The sequence below is a fragment of the Lissotriton vulgaris genome, chromosome 2_1 (assembly GCF_964263255.1).
Source record: "Lissotriton vulgaris chromosome 2_1, aLisVul1.2, whole genome shotgun sequence".
NCBI lineage: Eukaryota > Metazoa > Chordata > Amphibia > Caudata > Salamandridae > Lissotriton > Lissotriton vulgaris.
This window is the reverse complement of record NC_141687.1, coordinates 535,860,426-535,879,810: the sequence shown is the minus strand read 5'-3', so window position 1 is coordinate 535,879,810 and position 19,385 is coordinate 535,860,426. Positions and strand designations below refer to the sequence as shown.

General features: G+C 42.1%; 1 protein-coding gene across 2 annotated transcripts in view; it reads right to left on the bottom strand.

The window, feature by feature from the left end:
* DBR1 (debranching RNA lariats 1) overlaps nt 1–19,385 on the bottom strand; it is an 80,563-nt gene that overhangs the window by 19,890 nt on the left and 41,288 nt on the right. For both annotated transcript variants that reach the window (XM_086955483.1, XM_086955484.1), the window contains exons 2-8: nt 16,618–16,927; nt 15,323–15,447; nt 14,327–14,407; nt 11,930–12,015; nt 10,055–10,279; nt 7,253–7,333; nt 6,945–7,093 (exon numbers count right to left, since the gene is read on the bottom strand). In XM_086955483.1, coding sequence (XP_086811609.1) covers nt 6,945–7,093; nt 7,253–7,333; nt 10,055–10,279; nt 11,930–12,015; nt 14,327–14,407; nt 15,323–15,447; nt 16,618–16,814 — 944 coding nt within the window. In that variant the 5' untranslated portion in view covers nt 16,815–16,927. The remainder of the gene's footprint in view (nt 1–6,944; nt 7,094–7,252; nt 7,334–10,054; nt 10,280–11,929; nt 12,016–14,326; nt 14,408–15,322; nt 15,448–16,617; nt 16,928–19,385) is intronic.

Sequence of the window (19,385 nt, the reverse complement as noted above, 5' to 3'; positions counted from 1 at the left end):
TGCCGACAGGTTTTGTCGGTTCGACGTCTTTTACAGGTTTCACCACTGTTTTTGGACCGAGCGGTTTCGTCGGTTCAGTAACCTCTTTAGGTGGTAGAGGTGTCTTCAGAGCCTGCGTCTTTGGCTCGATGCCCCTGTTTGGATCGATGGGCTGCGGCTCGACCGATTTGGTGTGGTCTACCTTAGGTTTTGGTTCGGCGACCGCCTTGGGCGTACCCCTTTGGCCTTCGTCGACAGGCTGCTTTCCTTTTTCGACAGTCGAACTAGATTTGCCCGAGTAGACAGGCTTTGGCTTTGAGGTCGATTCGACGGCCTTTGGCTTCAAAGGTGTAATGGAATGGTGCCCTTCGGGTCGGCGCCCCTTGGCTTTATCACCTTCAGTTCGACGACGTTCGGTCCGAAGACTGTTGTGTCGATGAGTTTCGGTTTCAATGGAACCGGCCTTGAATTACGTGTCTCAGAAGGCTCTTTTTGTATGTTCTTAGCCGGGCGGTATGGCAGGGCTGTAGAACCAGTATCTTGATCTTGGCTAAGGCCTGTTGGCGATGCCTCGACCTGAGTCTCTGATATCTGTGTAGTGTCTGTATGGGGCGGTGTACTCATGGTTCGCCCCTCGTCGACATCGGAGTCGTCTTCGACAGCTACGATATCTTGTTCGCATTATTCGACAATCTGTTCTTCGTCGTCTATATAATATTCAGAGTCGTGCTCGGAGAATTGATCTCCCTCTTGATCAGAGTCTTTGGCGTCAACCAGTTCTTCTTCGAAGATATTCTCGGGCTCTGGTGACGACCTATGCATTTCTTGCCTTGCCGCCCGTCGATTCCCGATCGTTTTTGGACCGGAACTGGGCACAAGCTAGGCAATTGTCTTCTTTATGATCTGGAGACAAGCATTTGTTGCACACTGGATGTTTCAAGCTGCACTGTGGGCAGTATTTGAATAGGCTTCTTTCCATCAACATTCTGTCCACGTGGCTTCGAGAAGGCCTAACGGCCCGATTCGACGACCTGAGAGTGCAAACTAATGTTAAAGAAGGTTATCGGTACCGTTTGCGAACAATACCGACGAAAACCGAAGGCCTTTTGGCCTTTCTAAAATGTTATCTTGATTCCAAACTTGGAGTGCTGGAAAGTACATCTGAACCTAATGGCGGAAAAAAACAATCTGAGCATGGAGAGGATGCCCATGCGCACTGTAGTCCAAGGGAGGAGCCACCTATCTTGTGATACTTCGAAGACTCTTCCAGGACAACAATGTGCAATCATCCGGACCCAACACTAGGCGGTGATCTATGCACAGATATGAATTGAGCAGCCTACATGACTCGAACACGTGTTAACATTCCAGTTAATTTCAGTTACCCTTTTTAAAAATGCAATTACATAGAATACCCAAACTTACCATTTTGGCCAGCCAGGCCTTACTAAAGTGTGTAAGTATTCACTGTAAGATCAGAGGGGGGGGGGGGGGGATGGGGGGGGGGGGTGATGGTAGGGGTGGGGTGGTGCGAATTTGAGTAATATCTGGAATCCCTTCTCCTTGGACACCTACTCCCAGCCAGGGTGTAAATGACAAAAGAGGATAGTGGTAGCCCATTGCAGAGTGGCTTACTGACCCTCATGTTTTTTTTCTTCATTTAAAGCAAAGTACTGTTATCAGCATGATGCTCATCTTGGCCAGCGCATGGGACGCTTGCCACCCAGGGATCAAGTAAGGCCCACCACCCCATGTGGACCCTTTGACAGGTTGAAGACCTCTGGCTACCACCAACATTATTGAACATTGGGTTTCAGTGATGGACACGAATTTAAAGAAAATGAAGCCAAAAGGCAGTCAAACAGAGAAATGAGTTCCAGGTCTAGAGCCAAATCTGTCAAGAAGAACATAGTTGGAACAGAAATGGAATGGAAGAAAGACTGTTTTAGGGACACCACCCTTTTCTGAGGTGATGGAGGTGCAGGGAGCTTCTAGGATCGAAACAGTGGGGCAGCTAAAATCTAAGGTGCTGGATGGAAATTAGTGACCTAAGGGATGCTTTACTAAGAGCTAGGTACGAGACCTGCGGCAACATTAGGGTTCTGAACTTCAGGGGCTGCACATACCTTTCCTAACTTGCGTTGACTGATCCAGAAGAGTGTGTTGATTGTTACATGCTTACAAACATTTCAACGCCTCAATCACCTTGTGCCCCTGATCATCTTCATGTGGGGAGGGTAAACATACAATTTCATACAGGCCAAGTCTCCTCAGGAGTTCCAGGACAGATCTGGGCAAATTGTGTTTCTCTTTGACTGATTCAAGCTGAAATATGCACAGTTCCATCTTTAACCAGTGCTTCAGTTAAATATAATTATGTGGCTTACATATTCTTTCTAGGTTTTTGATTCACCCCTTTTTCCTGCTACCCCTCACCCTTCTTGCCCACTTCCAGCGAGTACGAGCTTTCAGGTTTTTTTTTATGATTGACTGGTTTAAAAATTAAAGTAGATCTTTCCCTAGATTATGACTTAGTGTTCAGCTCAGAAAGAAAGGCTCCTCTACTCTCCTTCATATGCCCTTGGGATGCCAAAAGTGGGCAGGGGTGGCCTGGATGCTGGTGGCCAAGGACGACATTGACTTTCCTTACTGCAGACACCACCCTGGCATAAGTTATTGGTTACATTGAGATGCTGAGCTCAAGAGAAATGCTTACTTCAAATTTCCTGACGAGTTAGAGGAATTATAGTTTAAGGTTAGCAAAGGTTGGGGAGTTGTGGGCCAACTAAAAGCAGAAGTATTCATTCTGTGGCTGAGGTCACAAAGGAAAGCCCTTCCATCTTGGTCACAATAGTTTGGTTGAGTGGGAATGGATATCCTGGTCCTTCTCGAGGTCTTTGTGCTGTGGCAAGGAGAACATGGGGTAATAGTCCATAGGTCATACCCCTGCTGGAGCCACCTTGTCCAACACTGGGACCAGACATGAAAGTTGTGATAGGGTAACTGGAACTTTGGGCTTCAGATAGAGGTAAAAAGTGGTAGGGTTCAACAAGGTACCTATACCTTCCCCAAAGCTACTTAAAGTCAGAGAGGGATCATCTGCATGTGGGGAATCTTTTGATAGGGGGTTGGGGAGGGGGGGGGGGGGGTGAATTATTTGTACCTCACTAGCTGAATGGGGTAGTTTGATGCTTCATTCAGTGGTCAACACCCTGATTCTAACCTCCAGATATTTTCCTAATGATAAAATTCATTGCCACTTACTCTGTATGCAACCAAGATGGCTCTGGACAGACTTGTACGTATCGTACTGCACACAGCTAGTTGCACTCCAGCAGTTGCTCAAACGAGAGACAAATAAGTTATGCAGGTCAGCCATTGAAAACTGAGGATGACTACACAAACTGCTGAAAAACAATTCATGATATGAGCTACCAGAGCCAAGCAAGAGGATAAGTAAAAGAAACCCGCAAAGGCGTTCCAGAGCCCTGGGACAAGGTTCCGCCTTAGGAATTTTCTCAGTGTCAACAAAATATTTCTGTAAGGCTACGTAACCTGGATCAGAAATTGTAAGGGTAAAGGGTACCAACTGGTAGATAAGCGCATGCCAATAGCATGCAAACTCCATTTTAATAGCCAATGAAGTAAGGACACTTCACAAAAATAATTATGTGAGGACCAGGCTCTAACCAATTTACTAACTGAAACTATGTCAGGCAAGATTTGAAAAAATGCCCCGCCTGCAAAACTTACAGCCACGCACACCAAGGGAATAAAGTGAATGGTTTTAAGCTCATAGACATAGCCTGGATGTAGATAAAAGACCATTCTAGACTAGTGTCTTCACAAAAATACCAAAGTAAACTGCAGCATTGTGAAAATACAGATTAAAACTCAAACCTCAAAGTATTTTTCTCCTCCTTTTCTACTGCCTTCTCCCAATTCTCCTCTTTTCTCAAACGTATCCTTTCTGTTCCTCTCAATGCCCCAAGATCCTTCTCCTCCCATCTCTTCCACTTGTTCTCCTCTCATTCTTTTGTTCCTTTTCCCATTTCTCTCGGTCTTCCTCTCAAACCTCCTCCTGTTCCTTCACCTCTACCACCCCTTATCCAAAAAAACACAATTCATCTGGCTCCTCCTTCATTAAATGTCATCTCATATTGGTATGAGGACTCCTGCTATGGTAAAAAAAGATATGACAGCATAGAGTAGCGCCAATGAAGCCTGGACATTAGACAATGCTCCCTCGTGCATCTGTTTTGCGAACATTGTATACATACAGTGTTACCTTGATTAAAAATAAGACCTATTTTGGTTAAAGTACATTCAGAGTGGAAAGGTGGATTTTAACAGGAAACAGGCTTTGGCAAGTCAATAGGTCCACCTTTGTGTGAGTTACCACCAGCTGGGGTAGAAAAAAAAAGTCATAATGAAGTAACACTTATCCATACTAATATAATAAAGAGAGCCCAAACCTTTGAGGCGGGTAATCTCAGGAACCACAGCACCAATCACAACACCCAATACAGCGTTGGAAAGGGCAGTTGCAGCAGAAGGACATAGGCTATGCAGACGCCCACCATATACATTTAAAAGGTAAAATAACTGTGCCAGCAAAGTAGTCCCTTGTTGGCGTGTCTGCATTGTGCTGTGGGCCTGTGCTGGGGGCGTGACAAACGCTGGGGGCGTGTGGTACGTTCTGCCCTTCATGCATTGTCTAATACCGTGTGCTAATCCCACCCTGCTCCCTTTAAATACCCCTGCACCCATAATCATAACCCACCTGTACTCCTTAAAATACCCCAACACCCTTAAACACTAACCCATCTTAACCCTATAAATATACCCTGTACCCCAAAACCCAAACCTATCCCTAAACCCCAAAAATACCCCTGTACCCCAAATCCCAAACCTAGCCCTGTACCCTATAAATACCCCTGTACCTCAAAACCCAAACCTACCCCTGAACCCTGAAAATACCCCTGTACCCCAAAACCCAAACCTAGCCCTGAACCCTATAAATACCCCTGTACCTCAAAACCCAAACCTACCCCTGAACCCTAAAATACCCGTGTACCCCAAAACCCAAACCTAGCCCTGAACCCTAAAAATAACCCTATACCCCAAAACCCAAACCTACACCTGAACCCTAAAATACCCCTGTACCCCAAAACTAGCTCTGAATCCTAAAAATACCCCTGTACTCCAAAACTCAAACCTAGCCCTGAACCCTTAATACCCCTGCACCCCAAAACCCAAACCTAGCCCTGAACCCTAAAAATACCCCTGTACCCCAAAACCCAAACCTAGCCCTGAACCCTAAAAATACCCCTGTACCCCAAAACCCATACCTAACCCTAAAACTACCCCTGTACCCCATAACCCAAAACTATATCCGAACCCTTAAAATTCCCAAACACCCCAAAACATATACCCCTATACCCATACTTACCTTATCCAAACATTTTAAAAAAACATGCTTTTACCATTCATGCATTTACAACGAATTTCATTGTAAATGTCTGCGTGGTAAAAGCATATAAAAATGTAATGCGATTCGTTATAATGGCACTGCGGAGTCATGGTACTTTCGTAATGAAAGTATGCGGAGTGATGGTATGCGGAAAGAGAGTTGCGGAATAATGGGTGTTTACCCTTCCCCCGGTAAGTACATTGGTGGCACGGCGGCCCACATCTCTAACAACATACTCATATTTTTTCCACCACCCATTTGAAAAATGCACAGGTCTCTCTCATTGATGGCCAGCACCGACATACACTTTTAGACACACCTCCCGCCACAAGTTCTAGAATTGCGAACTTTAGAGCTGAGGCGCTACATTCGAATCTCGGCATCAGCTCAACATCCTGTGATTCCAGGCAAATCGCTTTGTCTCTCCGTGCCTACCACAAATGAATGTGTTCTTCTGTAATGTAAATTGTGCTCATGCCAGGTTGTCGAGTTCGCGCTATATAATATTGCAAGGAAAAATAAAGTAGGGAAACTCTAGTTCACACACTACTGAACGCGCACTCTTAAGTGCATCAGCAGTGCACTGTGAATCGGAGAGTTTCACAGGCCGGTCACAGATAAGAAATGCTATCAAAAACGAAATCCTACAAAGCAATATACTACTGGCCGGCAGCAATTCATACCCAGACAACGTCGGCACGGGCTGCTAGTGAAAATATGAAAGAAGGGAGATGGGTCTTTGCCTGAATAGACTGTAGTGCACCATGGAGAAGATGGTTATGAAAATGATTCTGAAGGTGAAGTTTGCATTGAAAGTGGAGAACACACGTCCACTTAGCAAAATATTGTAGGTATTTTGTTTTTTAAAGTACCACTATTTTTGATGCACCTTTATAAAAAAAGAGTCGATGAGGTGCACATCTCTACTTTGTGATAACAAAAACGAAAAATCCAGTGTTCTCACTGCAGCAAACAAATGTAAAAGGAAATTAACCTTCAAGGGTAATTAATAAATGCCACTTCATAACAGGTTAAGGCATCCATACAGTAAGTACAAGATGGCGTTTCAGCAAAGTAAACACATCAGAGAACACACTGGTTCAAGTCTAAAAAAAAAAAAAAAAGTATACTTGAGCGCCATCACCAAAACCTAATAGGAATACAAATGGGACAAAGTAACCATCCTTCAAATGCCCCGGGGCTGAGGGACTGCTTAGCCATGCAATGGCAAACCATGAAAAACATGCATGGCATACGAGGAGTGGCATCAAGGCCGTTCTTTTACTTCTTACTGTACTTTTTTTGAATAGTGGAAGCTGAAGAAACAATTGCATTTTTAAGAGAAGGTAATCAAACCATTACCGCAGATATGAAGAGCTATCGTTTACTAGCTATTTTTAAGAGAAGGTAATCAAACCATTACCGCAGATATGAAGAGCTATCGTTTACTAGCTATTAAGTGCAAGGATCCTGTAGGTACTTTGTGACTTACCTAGCATGGAGGCCGTTGTTTTCTGGCATGTTCCACATCTTTGGTGTGACGTTAACCAACTGGTTAGTGGCCTTCAGGATTGCCAGCCATTCGATATCATACTCTAGTTTGTCTTCTGGTTTACTAGGGTCATGATTGATGTCTACCACCTATGTGAGACACAGTGGCAGAAGCCACGATTACATTTCAACCATAAATATCAAAAGTGGCAACTCAAAGAATATTAGAACAAAGAACATGCAATCACATACACATAGAGCAGAACTCACTTATATGAATTATATATAAGTTGAGTGATCACACAGTACCTGCAGGAAATCTCGGTGTGGCAGGCATTTGTCCAAAGCTAAAAACTTAGTAGATTTTGGAAGTTCATTACCATTGTTGGTCTGAAAATAGAAAACACAGCATTAAATAACTTACAAACATTTACCCATATGTTTATTTAAACCATCATTCTGTTCTCACTTAAAGGCATAAACAGGCTGGATTAGCCACAGGAAAAGAAAATAATGGACTCAAGTAGAGGTTTAGATATTTACGTCAAGGATGTACAGTAATCATAGCACTTAACAAGTTACCTATACATATACCACGGTTTCTTAATTCGAAATGTTTCTGTTCAAATACAATTGCACTACCATGCCACATTATCTCCATTCCCTTGTAGAAGTAAATTTCTAGGTGCCCTTTGGTCAGCACGTGGAACCAAACACATTTTGCAAGGATATTATCTGTTCTAGCACCCTTCAAAATATGCTGGAACAGCAGCCAATGAGGTACAATCTACCAATCCAGATTTGTTTCTTGTACTCTAAATATTACCGTTTTCAAGATCAAATGTAAGGCCACTACAGTGGGTAATTTTGGATACAGAGGTCAAATAGTTGAACTCGGCGCATAAGCATTTCTGTTGATATGCTACAAGGAACTCACACGGCGTATGCAGAATATAGAAACAAGGAATTTTTTAGCACAGTTCGACAAAGGGAATTTTAGCTCTTTTAGGATTTTTCAATCCTACTTTGAGGTTGTGGGACACGGAGGATACGAAGTGGGGACGGGGGGGGGGAATAGCAATAAAGAAACTGCTTTTATCTGGGGAGCCACAATACATCTAGTTCCTAACAAAGACAATATCACACACAAACAGTGATGGGCTAACAAACAGTGATGGGCTACCATGCCACCCACTCCTTACTGCTCATGCAAAGCGCAGCAATGTCAATATAAGCATATTTCGTGGATGTGATAACTTTTGATGCAATAAGAATGTGGGACAAACAAAATGGTTGGAGAGGGTTTTTCGTAGATGAAATTTGCTGTTAAACCACAGAAAATGTTCATACCCAATTGGGTGTTAAAAAGATTGTAAATTAGCACCAACATCCACAAGCCATGTTTTGAGTTTCCACTATATGAAATATAACCGGTCTATTACTCAAAAGTACTCAATACCTGGGATAGATTAGTCTTACATTTTAATCAAGTAATAGGTAAAACATTCTATTTTGGCATGAAAAGGAAACTGGTTTTAGTAGGCAGGAAGTGGTGGCGCTCTAGCAGTATTAACGTTCTATCGGTAAATAGGTGCAATGAATTGGAAAGGTGCTGTCAGGGAGGGGAGACCCTTAAAAACACCTCAATCAGTGTGGAGCAAGCCACACAAATACAACTTCAAAAAGTCCTGCGCACTCAAAGTAACAACACACAATGTGTAAGTAAATTTTCTGAAGAAACCATCCAACGTTGCAGTAAATTCCGGAGTATATGTTCTCCCTTTTAATTGGTCATCAGGTGCAGGTTACACACAGCCAGCCGACACGTGTTTCATTGTAGAACATCTGTGTTCTACAACTCCTCCGGGCTTATTTGCTGTATCCAAAGTAAGTGTGGCCCAATTCCGGTGATAATTCCAACACGGAAAGGTAACCAAGTTCGCGGGGAGTCAAGGAAAATAAAGTTTGTGTAATGGCCTGTATGTATACTCATAGAAAATAAAGAGACGCCAGTGTTGTGGGTAGTCCTGTATCAGTAATTTTGCGGATACATTTCCTACACCTTGTATATGCTAAAGCAAGGCGATAATAATGCAGAGCCAGCTTGGTCCCGAAAACACGGATACGTGTTTATCGTGGCTAGAGTAAAAGTCCCGCTCCCTCCATCTGGTGTCTTGAATCTAAACCGGAACCAAAAACATTCTATTTTGGCAAGTAAACCAGGATTTAATCAAACAAACTTAGATTATATATTTTAATAACAAATATATCTTAAAAAGTTGATTTGAGAGAGAAATTGCTAAAAAGTATTATATTATCACGCAGGTAGTTATAAAGTGCAATGCTTACCCAGTAATGGGCCTCACAGTACTATTAAGGAACAATACATATTAACCTGTAGCTATACAGGAGATATTATGACTAGAACAAGGTTTCAAAGTTCTTCAGAAATTTCAGATGGTTTGTACTGCATCTTTCCAGGGGTAGAAGCCCATGACTTCTCATTCCTTATATTTTAATTTGAGATGTCAGAGATGATTTGTTGCCCAAATCAAGGAAGATCACAGATGGTATTTACTGAAGTGCTATTTCAGGAATTTAAACCCCCGTCCTTAATCTATTTTGTACATGATTAAGATCACCGTAAAACGAATCCTTTGCTGGATAGGTAACCAGTACAGTTGTCAAATTAAACCTGAAACATGGCTGAATGTCCTAAGGCCTAACAGAGTTCTGGCTGAGGCATTCTGAATGCTTTGCAACCTGAGACTTTTTTTCCCAGCAGTCTTGTAAAGATCAGATTTCTAAACCTGGTGTAGAAACAAACAAAAGTGCCTGTAGAAACAACAGGAACATGGACAGGGACACTACAAGAACACTCAGGTGATAAAAACACACCTTAAAATTGAAATATTCTGTACCTCTGTGAAAGGGCATTAGCGCTCCCTAAATTAGAAGACTCATCAAAGGGAGTGCAGAGGACTTGGGTGCTACATTTCATACATTGTTTGAGGCACCAAATGAATCCTATCATCTTTTCATAAAGGCTCAGTGAAGGAATGTCAAGGAAGCGTTATTTAAGTAAAGCTTTCAAGGTAGAATGTGGATTACCTGATGTTGCATGAAAGCTGCAAATTTAACATGCAGATGCGCAGCAAACCAAAAGGTGGGCTTTAAGTGCTGCAGGAGCTCAGATGCGGCAGGGCTGCCCAAGGTGTTAGACTCCACTTCTTGGCGCAGAAAGGACTTCATCTTGAACAGTTGCTTTTTGTTACCGTAATGATAGATGCTCCTAGGCCAGTCATGCGACAGGAAGATGTCCATAGGCTGCTTCAGCTTAGATTACAAAACCGTGAAAGTTTGGTGAAAAGACAAACTAAGGCTTTCCATAAGAAAATGTCACATCAGAAGATATGTACAAGACAATCAAAACCAACCAACTAACCCTCAACTTGCAACCAGTCACATAACACAGCTGGTTATTAAAAAGAAGAAAGATAACATGTAAAAAGAATTACTAAAACCTTGACAGTGAAAGCAGCCCAGGAAAACCAACACATCGATCAGGTCCATTCTTTAGCCCACAACAGCACAAGAGACAATTGCATGCTCTCAAAAGTCCAAATCATTTTTTCAATACCATTTAGTGGGTGTCTTCATCCTAGGTGTTCGACAAGCATGTGTTACTCAACAAACTCTGCTGGGATTACGTTCTAGGCCTCAGCCGGCTGTAGAGGTTACTGAAGCACAACAGGACTCCGAAACAAATTGCATTAGACTATCACACGCCAAGGAATGGAAATATTGTCCGTAATGACCTGGAGGAAGGTAGTCACCCAACCTTAACTGCACTGCAGAAATATCTAGATCCACTGACCCTAGAAGAGTGTGCACTATTCCAAGGTCGAGTCTCAAGAGAGCCCTGCAATGCCACAGAGATGTATAGCAGAGAACCATAAGCAGTTATAAAATACAAGGTAGCTGCTGAAAAACTCAATTTAAACCCATACTAAAATAAATTTTCAACCCTAGTGGAAAACACTTGAAACAATGATTATAACTGATGTGACAGCCTACTTTTTTAGGTCGGGACAACAGGCAGTGACAAATAGAGTATTCCCTATCCCCCTAAAAGGAAAATGCCACCATAGGGCATTTCAATGCCAGCAACATATCAGGAATTCTTCCAATTCACCTTTTACTGCCAGGCACAGAGGGGAACATAAAATTAACCACTATAGAAATGCTTACAGCAGACGTATGATACAATGCGAACACCTGCTATCTTTATAAACAGGTTATTCATGCATACACATCGGGTGTCCAAAAAGATTTCCATGCATAGCAGGAACACAAACAAATCATTAGAGCTTTTAAGTACATATCAATTAACTTGATAAATTGAGTAAACGCTAGACTGGAGAAATGAGCCTTACAAAATAATTCTGTGGCATCGTTTAGGGGCATAGTGGTCACATGCCACCACCAGGTTTACAGATATGTCCCCATCAGGCTTTTGGTGAGGTGGCTTTGACAGCCCTCTCCCCTGGACCTTTAAACCTAAACCTACACTTGTACCAGTATGTATTGTGAGAGTGTTATAGAAGAGAGTCAGTGCCTAACTTGAATACTACTTGACCCTGGTAACCTGGAGCCTTGGAAAAGCCATATTTAGATGTGTTGACCTCATGCGACAAACCCAAATTAAAGTTTCCTAAAGCAACACATGCATCTTTAATTTTGATTGTGGGAAGTTACGTTCAGATTGGTCACGGACGCCAAATCAATTAATTAAGAAATATAAAATAGTAAATTAAGTCTCCTGCCACTGCAAAGTCGTAGAGGGACTATTTAAGTGCCATTTTTTTATTTTAAAATATAGCAGAATAGTAAAGCATTAGCCACCAAGCTGCTGTATTTAAAATCCTTTATGACCATTCTCAGACCCGCAACCAATTCCCAATCCCAAGATTCTTTACCACCAACCTGTTTCAATTTGAATACGTCTATGTTTCTCACATGATAGGCACTCCTCATTGTCTGCTGGTTGTACGGTGGATATTCAAAATGGCCTGAAAAAAGAAACAAGCATTTGCAATGCAATCGGTCTCGCCTTTGGAATCTTATATGTATTTAGACTGGATGGTAAAACATCTACTGTGCTTTACCATGCCCGTAAAGTAAGCCCCACACTGCTTAACACACCAGGTATGGGAACACATGGAGAGAAACACTGCCTATCAGCTGGAAATTGTATTGTCCAAAGCGGTTTTTAATATAAAATCAGCCCCTTCGGTGGTCATACCACTGAAAATACAAGATTTGAAAAAAATATGGTCTACGGGTGCTCGTTGAATACAAGTTTCTATGGCCTGAAATCTAGGGAATGCTAAAGTGATTCTGGTATTTTACTGACCTCTGCTGGTCGTTTTCTATCAAGAAAGTTAAATAGAGGTAGTTGCCAGAAAAATTAAAAAGAAAGTCCCCAAGCAGAAAGCAATTGTTATTTTACAGACCGCTAATGACCGTTTTCTATAAAGACGGTTAAATAGAGGCAGTTGAACACAAAAAAAGTCCCTTAGCAAAGGCGGAAGCAGACAAGTCCTAGGGCTGGTCTCCAGATCCCACAAAGTACATACAACAGATCTTCCAGACAGACCAAGCGCTGTCTAGGCTCGACCTAAAAAGACAACTTGAAACGTGAACACAATTTTCAGCTGGCACACTTACTGAAGTGCTCCTAATCACAACAGATGATGCTATCAAGTTAAAATTTGTATGTACTATGCCTAGCAAATCACTAGCGATACCAAAGGGGATGATCGACGGAGCGTTTGAGCAAAAATCAAACACTCGCCCCAGTCAACTGATCTGGGTTTAAGCCATCATCATTCTTTAGCTCACTCCACCACCCCAGTTCAGACCTGGCCATATGCAAATCGGTCTGACCCTGTGCCTCATGGGAACAGTCCAGCCCGAACTACCAAGGCATGTCTTCCCTGGACCGGAAACAAGCATCCTGGGACTGGTTTCGGGTTCATAACCATCATCAGTCTTTAGCTCACTCCACCACCCCAGTTCAGCCATCGGGCCGCCCAGAAGTAGAACGAACTACTCAGATAGAGACGATCAACGGCAGGAAGAACATGTAGAGAATGTAACCACTAAAAACACGGCCAGAGATAGAAATTCCAATCGAAGATTAAGGATCAGTGAACAGAATTAAGTCCACACAAACAGGCATGGTATATTAGATATTTTCTGCATAAAAGCGAACAACTACGATGAATCAAACCGGAAATATCACAGATTGATCAGCGTAGCATGACAGATTATCTACTGGCAATAAATAGCCAAAACAAGCAGTAATAAGACTAGAGTGAGCCATAAGAAGAGAAGATCAAGGATTATCAAGACAGCACATGTTTTCTAAAAATTAGAGCCCTGATGATGTCCCTGGAGGACAAAGCGCGTCGGCTGATTTAATATGTGGAGTCTGATTTAAACTATGGAATACAGCACATCTATTGGAATATTAGTACAAGTATGAAATGAACTGTGATTGATAAAATGAAGATCTTTTGAACTGAATCTACTGCCTAAGGACTTGTTATTGGAAGGTTTTCAATATTTGAATTGGCACACAAATGTATACTCATTTGGTGATCCTCCTTTTTATATAGTTTTGCTTTTAATTATTGCTAATCTAAATTACATAGGAGAAATAAATAACAAATTATTCCCTTGAGAAAACGGTTTTTTGTACTGCACTGGTTGGAGGATGCTTCCCCATCTGAAAACGGCATCTCTTCAATCTTCTTGCCATTTATACTTCAAACTTTTTTCTGGCACCACTTTAAGAGATTCCAAACATGCACCAAATAACCACGAATGAGAGTCACATAATCCAGTTATTAAAAGCGCTTTGAGGGAGGAAACATATGGTCCTAAGCCCCAACACAACCAGCAGGGGAATGTACTGTGCTGCAGGTAACCCATCCTTCAAAAAGAAATTAATGCGAGTTATATCTGGTAGTATATTTTAATCACCGTAGGTTCATTATTACCTCAGCTGGAATTTATTTTACTCCTGAAAGAAATGTAAAAACTCTTGTTCCCATGCCAATACTTTTCTACAGTTTTCCACTAGCAGTGAATCGACAGTGCACACAACCACATACCAGCCACGCAGCCAAGATAACCACTTAACAGATCAAACTTTGGCAGAATTATTTCCGGTTTAAAGATGATTTGAGAAGAATTCCATCAACAAAAATAAAGAAATCTTCATCTTAGATCAGGATCGGTGTATTGTACACTCAATACGATAACGTGGTATCAGTCAGCAGAGCTTGATTTTGTGTACTTGACATTTATATTTACCTTTCTTATAATCGTGAGATTTGAAAATTCCAGACAGACCCCCAATACGAACCCCACGATAGTTCACAACTCCAGCATAGCCTGAAAAGTTACAACAAAAATAAAGAAGGTTTTAAAGTGTAGCTCATTAGAACTGTAATGGAAACTCAGCTAAATACGGTCTGGGTTGAGTAGTTGTCAGCTTTGCTAGTCAGAGAGAATATACATATTTTAATCAGCTTACTTCCAAAACATTCAGTGCTGCTGAAAATAAATCAATACAGACTGCTTCCTGCAAATTGACTTCTCTTTTCAAGAACCGCATCGCCAATGATGATATTAGAAAGGATTGTTGCAAAATATACGTTGTATGCACAGGGTCCGATTCATAAAGATAAACTTATACTTGTGCAAATTTAGTATTTTTCGGTAGTCACGAACTACGATTTTATTTTAAACTTAAGACTGTTCAAATGCGTAATTCTTCGCTCTGAAAGCAAAGACAGATCTCACAAATTGTCAAGTTCACTGGAGGAAAAAAACACGGCTAACTAGAAAAACCCACAGGGCAGAACACGGCAACTAATGTCATTCAGGGGGACTTTTGGCCTAACACTTTCGCTTTCTTTCGTGATTGCAAGTTAGAACATGCTTCTTTGACCATGTCATTTTCACCATTCACATTATATACAAGTGAAGCTCAAAGTGTGTACTAGTAATATATGCATTTGCCTTAAATGTGCTATGATAGCTTCACTGGTTTGTATTTGTAATGCCAAGATTTAAAACAACAACACTTGAAAATGAAACAATTGAAAAAAATTGATTTGTGGGACCTCTAATCCGATGGCTGCGCATGCAATTCTATGCACGAGGAATCCAGAGCACCACAACTTTTATTTGTTTTGGTTCACTATATATACATTGTCTGTCAGCCAATACCAGGCCATACGCAGACAGATACAAAGTGCAAACAACCATTAAATAAATAACACACACAAATACATGACAACATACCGAGGTAATAAATGTTGGGGGCGACCCAGCCACCATAGGGCAACTCCTGCAAGTGATTAGAGGCTTCATGATTTCCCCCAATGAAGATAGTCAGAACTGGTGCCTTTTTCTCACCAGAGTAATACCTGCAACAGAAGGGAGGCTGTTAGACGTCAAAGGGAATGCTTTGTAAACTCACATCAACAAAGTCCATCATTTTTATGTCTGTACGAAAAGATAATACTATTAACACAAACAGAAAATGTACAGCATGGGCAGCTGTAGTGCAAGCTCTTCTCACACAAACAGAACAGTTACACCACATGCCACATTAGAGCAACATCCTGTGCAAAAAGATGATGTAGCGATGGAAACAGCAGTACAAATTCCCCTTATTTTTTAGTATTTGAGTTCCCATAGTGGATGACATCAAAGTAATAAACAATGTGACATGGCTATGGGAGAACAAAAGGAATAGTGGAGAGCAAAAAGATTATGAAAGTAGCAGTAAAGGGAGATTGTGATTCACCTATAAAATGTACATATCAATGTAAATAGCTCATCTGGAATACTGCAACTCCGTTTCTTACCTGAGGTACAACTACTACCACAACCACCAGTTAAGACACCATTTAGCATATGGTGTTCTAATTTAGAGAACACATTTTGATTTTTTTTGATCAGTCATGTCACATCAAGCTTTGTATCCAGTCCTGGACATGGTAATCTCCAGCACTGTGCCAGGTAGCTGAAGCCATGAATGGTTAATTTGTGTATTAAGACAAAATGATGACTGGAGATCACTTGGATGGTAAATGGAAAATGTTGAAATATACTTTTTGCATCATGATTCATAGAACAGATTTTCTTTAATGTAAGCACTTTAATTACTCATGATAATCAATTTACACAACTGGCATGGATGAGCTGGTCTTTTTGGGATGCAAATGTGTAACCTGCAGGTCACATAGGTGATAAACACAGAGCCAATATAAATGAACTGTATTTAAAAATGTCCAGGTTTTTTACGCCCCGGAAGGATCAAGTTAGAATGAAGGATCATGTCTGAGAAATCAACGTAAAGTGCATTACCAAATGGCAGAACTTTGAACAAAGAAATTTAAAGACAAAGCGGTTCCCTCAGTCCCTCGTCCCTGACCCCTATCCCAGTGTTTTCAGGCAGCTTCAACCTAAGAGTAGCTGGCAAGCAACCATCCAACATAACAAAATCTCGATTTATTCTTGTGCATGAATTACTCATCTTTTCTGCTTCCACATCGAAAAAACAAGGCATGTTGCTCTCGCAAATCACTCACTTGTAGAAGGTCTGCATTTGTCTGTACTTTTGTGGCACTGCCATGCATTTCATGTCACCCTCATTCCGCACGGCCTGGAAATCCCCACAGCACAGCAACAGGTCAATCTTGAGGTTTTCTTTCTTCTCCAGAAACTGGATGGTTTCATAAATCTTATCCAGCTCCCCATGGCAGCAACCCTCAACAGCAACTTTCATGATGCAAAGTGATGAAAATTCTTCTTAGTCAGAATCTAATGTAGACAATTATTTCCTTTGGTGGCCTATTTTAATGGTCCCATCGTCTGCCGGGTCATGTGAACTACCAAACTCTGAAAATGGGTTGGGGTAATGGGAGGGGGAAAAAAAAAAAAAGAAAGAACTCATTAGATCTCTTTGTTTTTATAGCTCAATTATTAAATTATCGGACCACTTAGCCTTCTGACAATCATATGGCTACCACTTGTGTTTATCATCATCTTTAAAAAAAGAATGTTTTGACATGAGCAGTTAAGCAATCGGTGTATCTTTGTTAAATGAAGCCCTGTAGATCATGGATCTAGGATGAGATTTCATATAAGATAAATCAGCATTGGCATCCACACAAGGCAAATCGAATAGTTTCTTACCCGGTGTAGTTTTGCAGCTTGAAGATCTTTCTGGATTTACTTTGCTGTGCATTATTCCGCGGTCTTGTGGTTGGGTCCGGAATCGTAGTCTTTTCTTTCTTTTTTTCGTACCCCAGGTGGGCGTGGACGTCCCACCTTTCGGTGTACTTCCTGTGACATCTGCAGGCTTCCTGCGGAAGCTCACACCTTTGGGCGTCATCTTCGGATTCTTTTTTTCTTGTTTTTGTGTTCTGTTTGTGAATCCTTTTGCAATGTTTTCTAGTTCTTCCTCAAAGTAAGCGATTTTTCCACTTTGTCCTTTAAGGTGTCGGTTTCTATATTGTCCTTGTATTTCCACCTTCTTCTCCTGCCTCATCTTTCTGGCGGAGTTGGGTGGGTTCGCTAGTGAATCCAGAAAGATCTTCAAGCTGCAAAACTACACCGAAAGGTAAGAAACTATTCGTTTTGCAGTGTGAATCTTTCTGGATTCACTATGCTGTGCATAGACTTTGTAGCGGTTTTGTTATGTTTGTGGCGGCTGGGTGGAAGATGAGCGTTGGTTGTTGAATATATGTTGAAGCACCTTCTGTCCTACTTGTGATTCCTTGTTCATTTGTATATCCACACAGTAGTGCTTAGTGAACGTGTGCACTGAAGCCCATGTAGCCGCCAGGCATATGTCTTGAGTGGGTGTGTTAGCCAGGAAGGCTATTGTCGCTCCCTTCTTCCTGGTAGAGTGGGATCGTGCCCCCCTGCTAGTTCTTGGCCTGCCTGTTTGTGGCAGAATTGTATAGTTTGTGCGATCCATCGTGTGATGGTTCCCTTCGTTACTGGTCTACTCCGGAAACTGCTAGCAAAGAACACAAAGAACTGCTTTGTTTTCCTGTGCTCTTTAGTACTTTCCATGTAATGCATTACTGCTCTTCTAGCGGTGAGGGTGCGCAGTACCCTCTCTGCGCTTGTGGATGGTTTCTGAAAGAAATGTGAAACCTAGACACCACCTTTGGCATAAAGTGTGGGTCAGTTCTCATTACCACCCTATCATTGTGTATTTGAATGTAGGGGTCTTGCAGTGTTAGCGCTTGCAGTTCCCTTACACTGCGCAGCAAGGTGATTGTCACTAGAAAGGCAGTCTTCATTGTGAGCATTTGTAGTGATGTCTTATGAATGGGTTCGAAAGGCGCCTTCATAAGCTGTGTTAGTACTAAATTAAGGTTCCATGCCGGTGGTGGCACCCTTTTGGGGGGTGCTATCCTTTTAGCCGCTTCCAGGAATCTTTTCACTACTTGTGATGTAAAGAAGCGCTTTACTGTCTCTCCTCTTGTGTAGGTTACTATCGCTGCTAGGTGTACCCTTAGCGAGGATGAACTTAGTTTTTTTTCAGTAGGTGTGTCAGATATTTTAGCACAGTTGATTCCCTGGTCATCTTTTTGTCCAGCTTTTTCTTGCTGCACCATAGTGGGAACCTCTTCCATTTTGCCACATAGCACCTTCATGTGGTAGGACTCCTTGCCTCTCGTAGCACCCGCATAGTGCTCTCTGGTAGCCTTAGGTGTGCAAATTCTAGGTCTTCAGGAGCCATGCAGCTAGGCTGAGGCTCTCCGGCTCTGGGTGTAGTACTTCTCCGTTTTGCATGGAGAGTAAGTCTTTCTTTTCCCGAACTTGTGGGGTGTTCCCTATGCCATTTCCATTATTTGTGAGTACCCGGTCTGCCTTGCCCACTGTGGTGCCACCAGGATCAGTGTCATGTTGCTGGTTCTGCACTTGACGAGTACCTTGTGTATCAGTGGTATTGGGGGAAAAGCGTAGGCAAATGTTTTTGACCAGCTTATCCATAGGGCATTCCCCAGGGATTGTTCCTCTGGTTGCCTCGATGCGAAGTATCGGCATTTGGCATTCGGATGTGTTGCGAATAGGTCTATTGTTGGTGTTCTCCACCTCCTGAATAGCCTTTGCGTTTCCTGTGCATTCAGCCCCCACTCGTGGGAGGCTGATGTCTGCTTGCTGAGGCTGTCTGCTTCCACATTGTCCTTCACTGGTAGGTGTATGGCCAGTAGGTCTATTTCGAGTGGGAAGGCCCATTTCCATATTTCCTGCGCTAGGTTGGATAGTGCCACTGATTGTGTTCCTCCCCGTTTGTTGATGTAGAACATCGTTGTTGTGTTGTCTGTTTGTATCAATA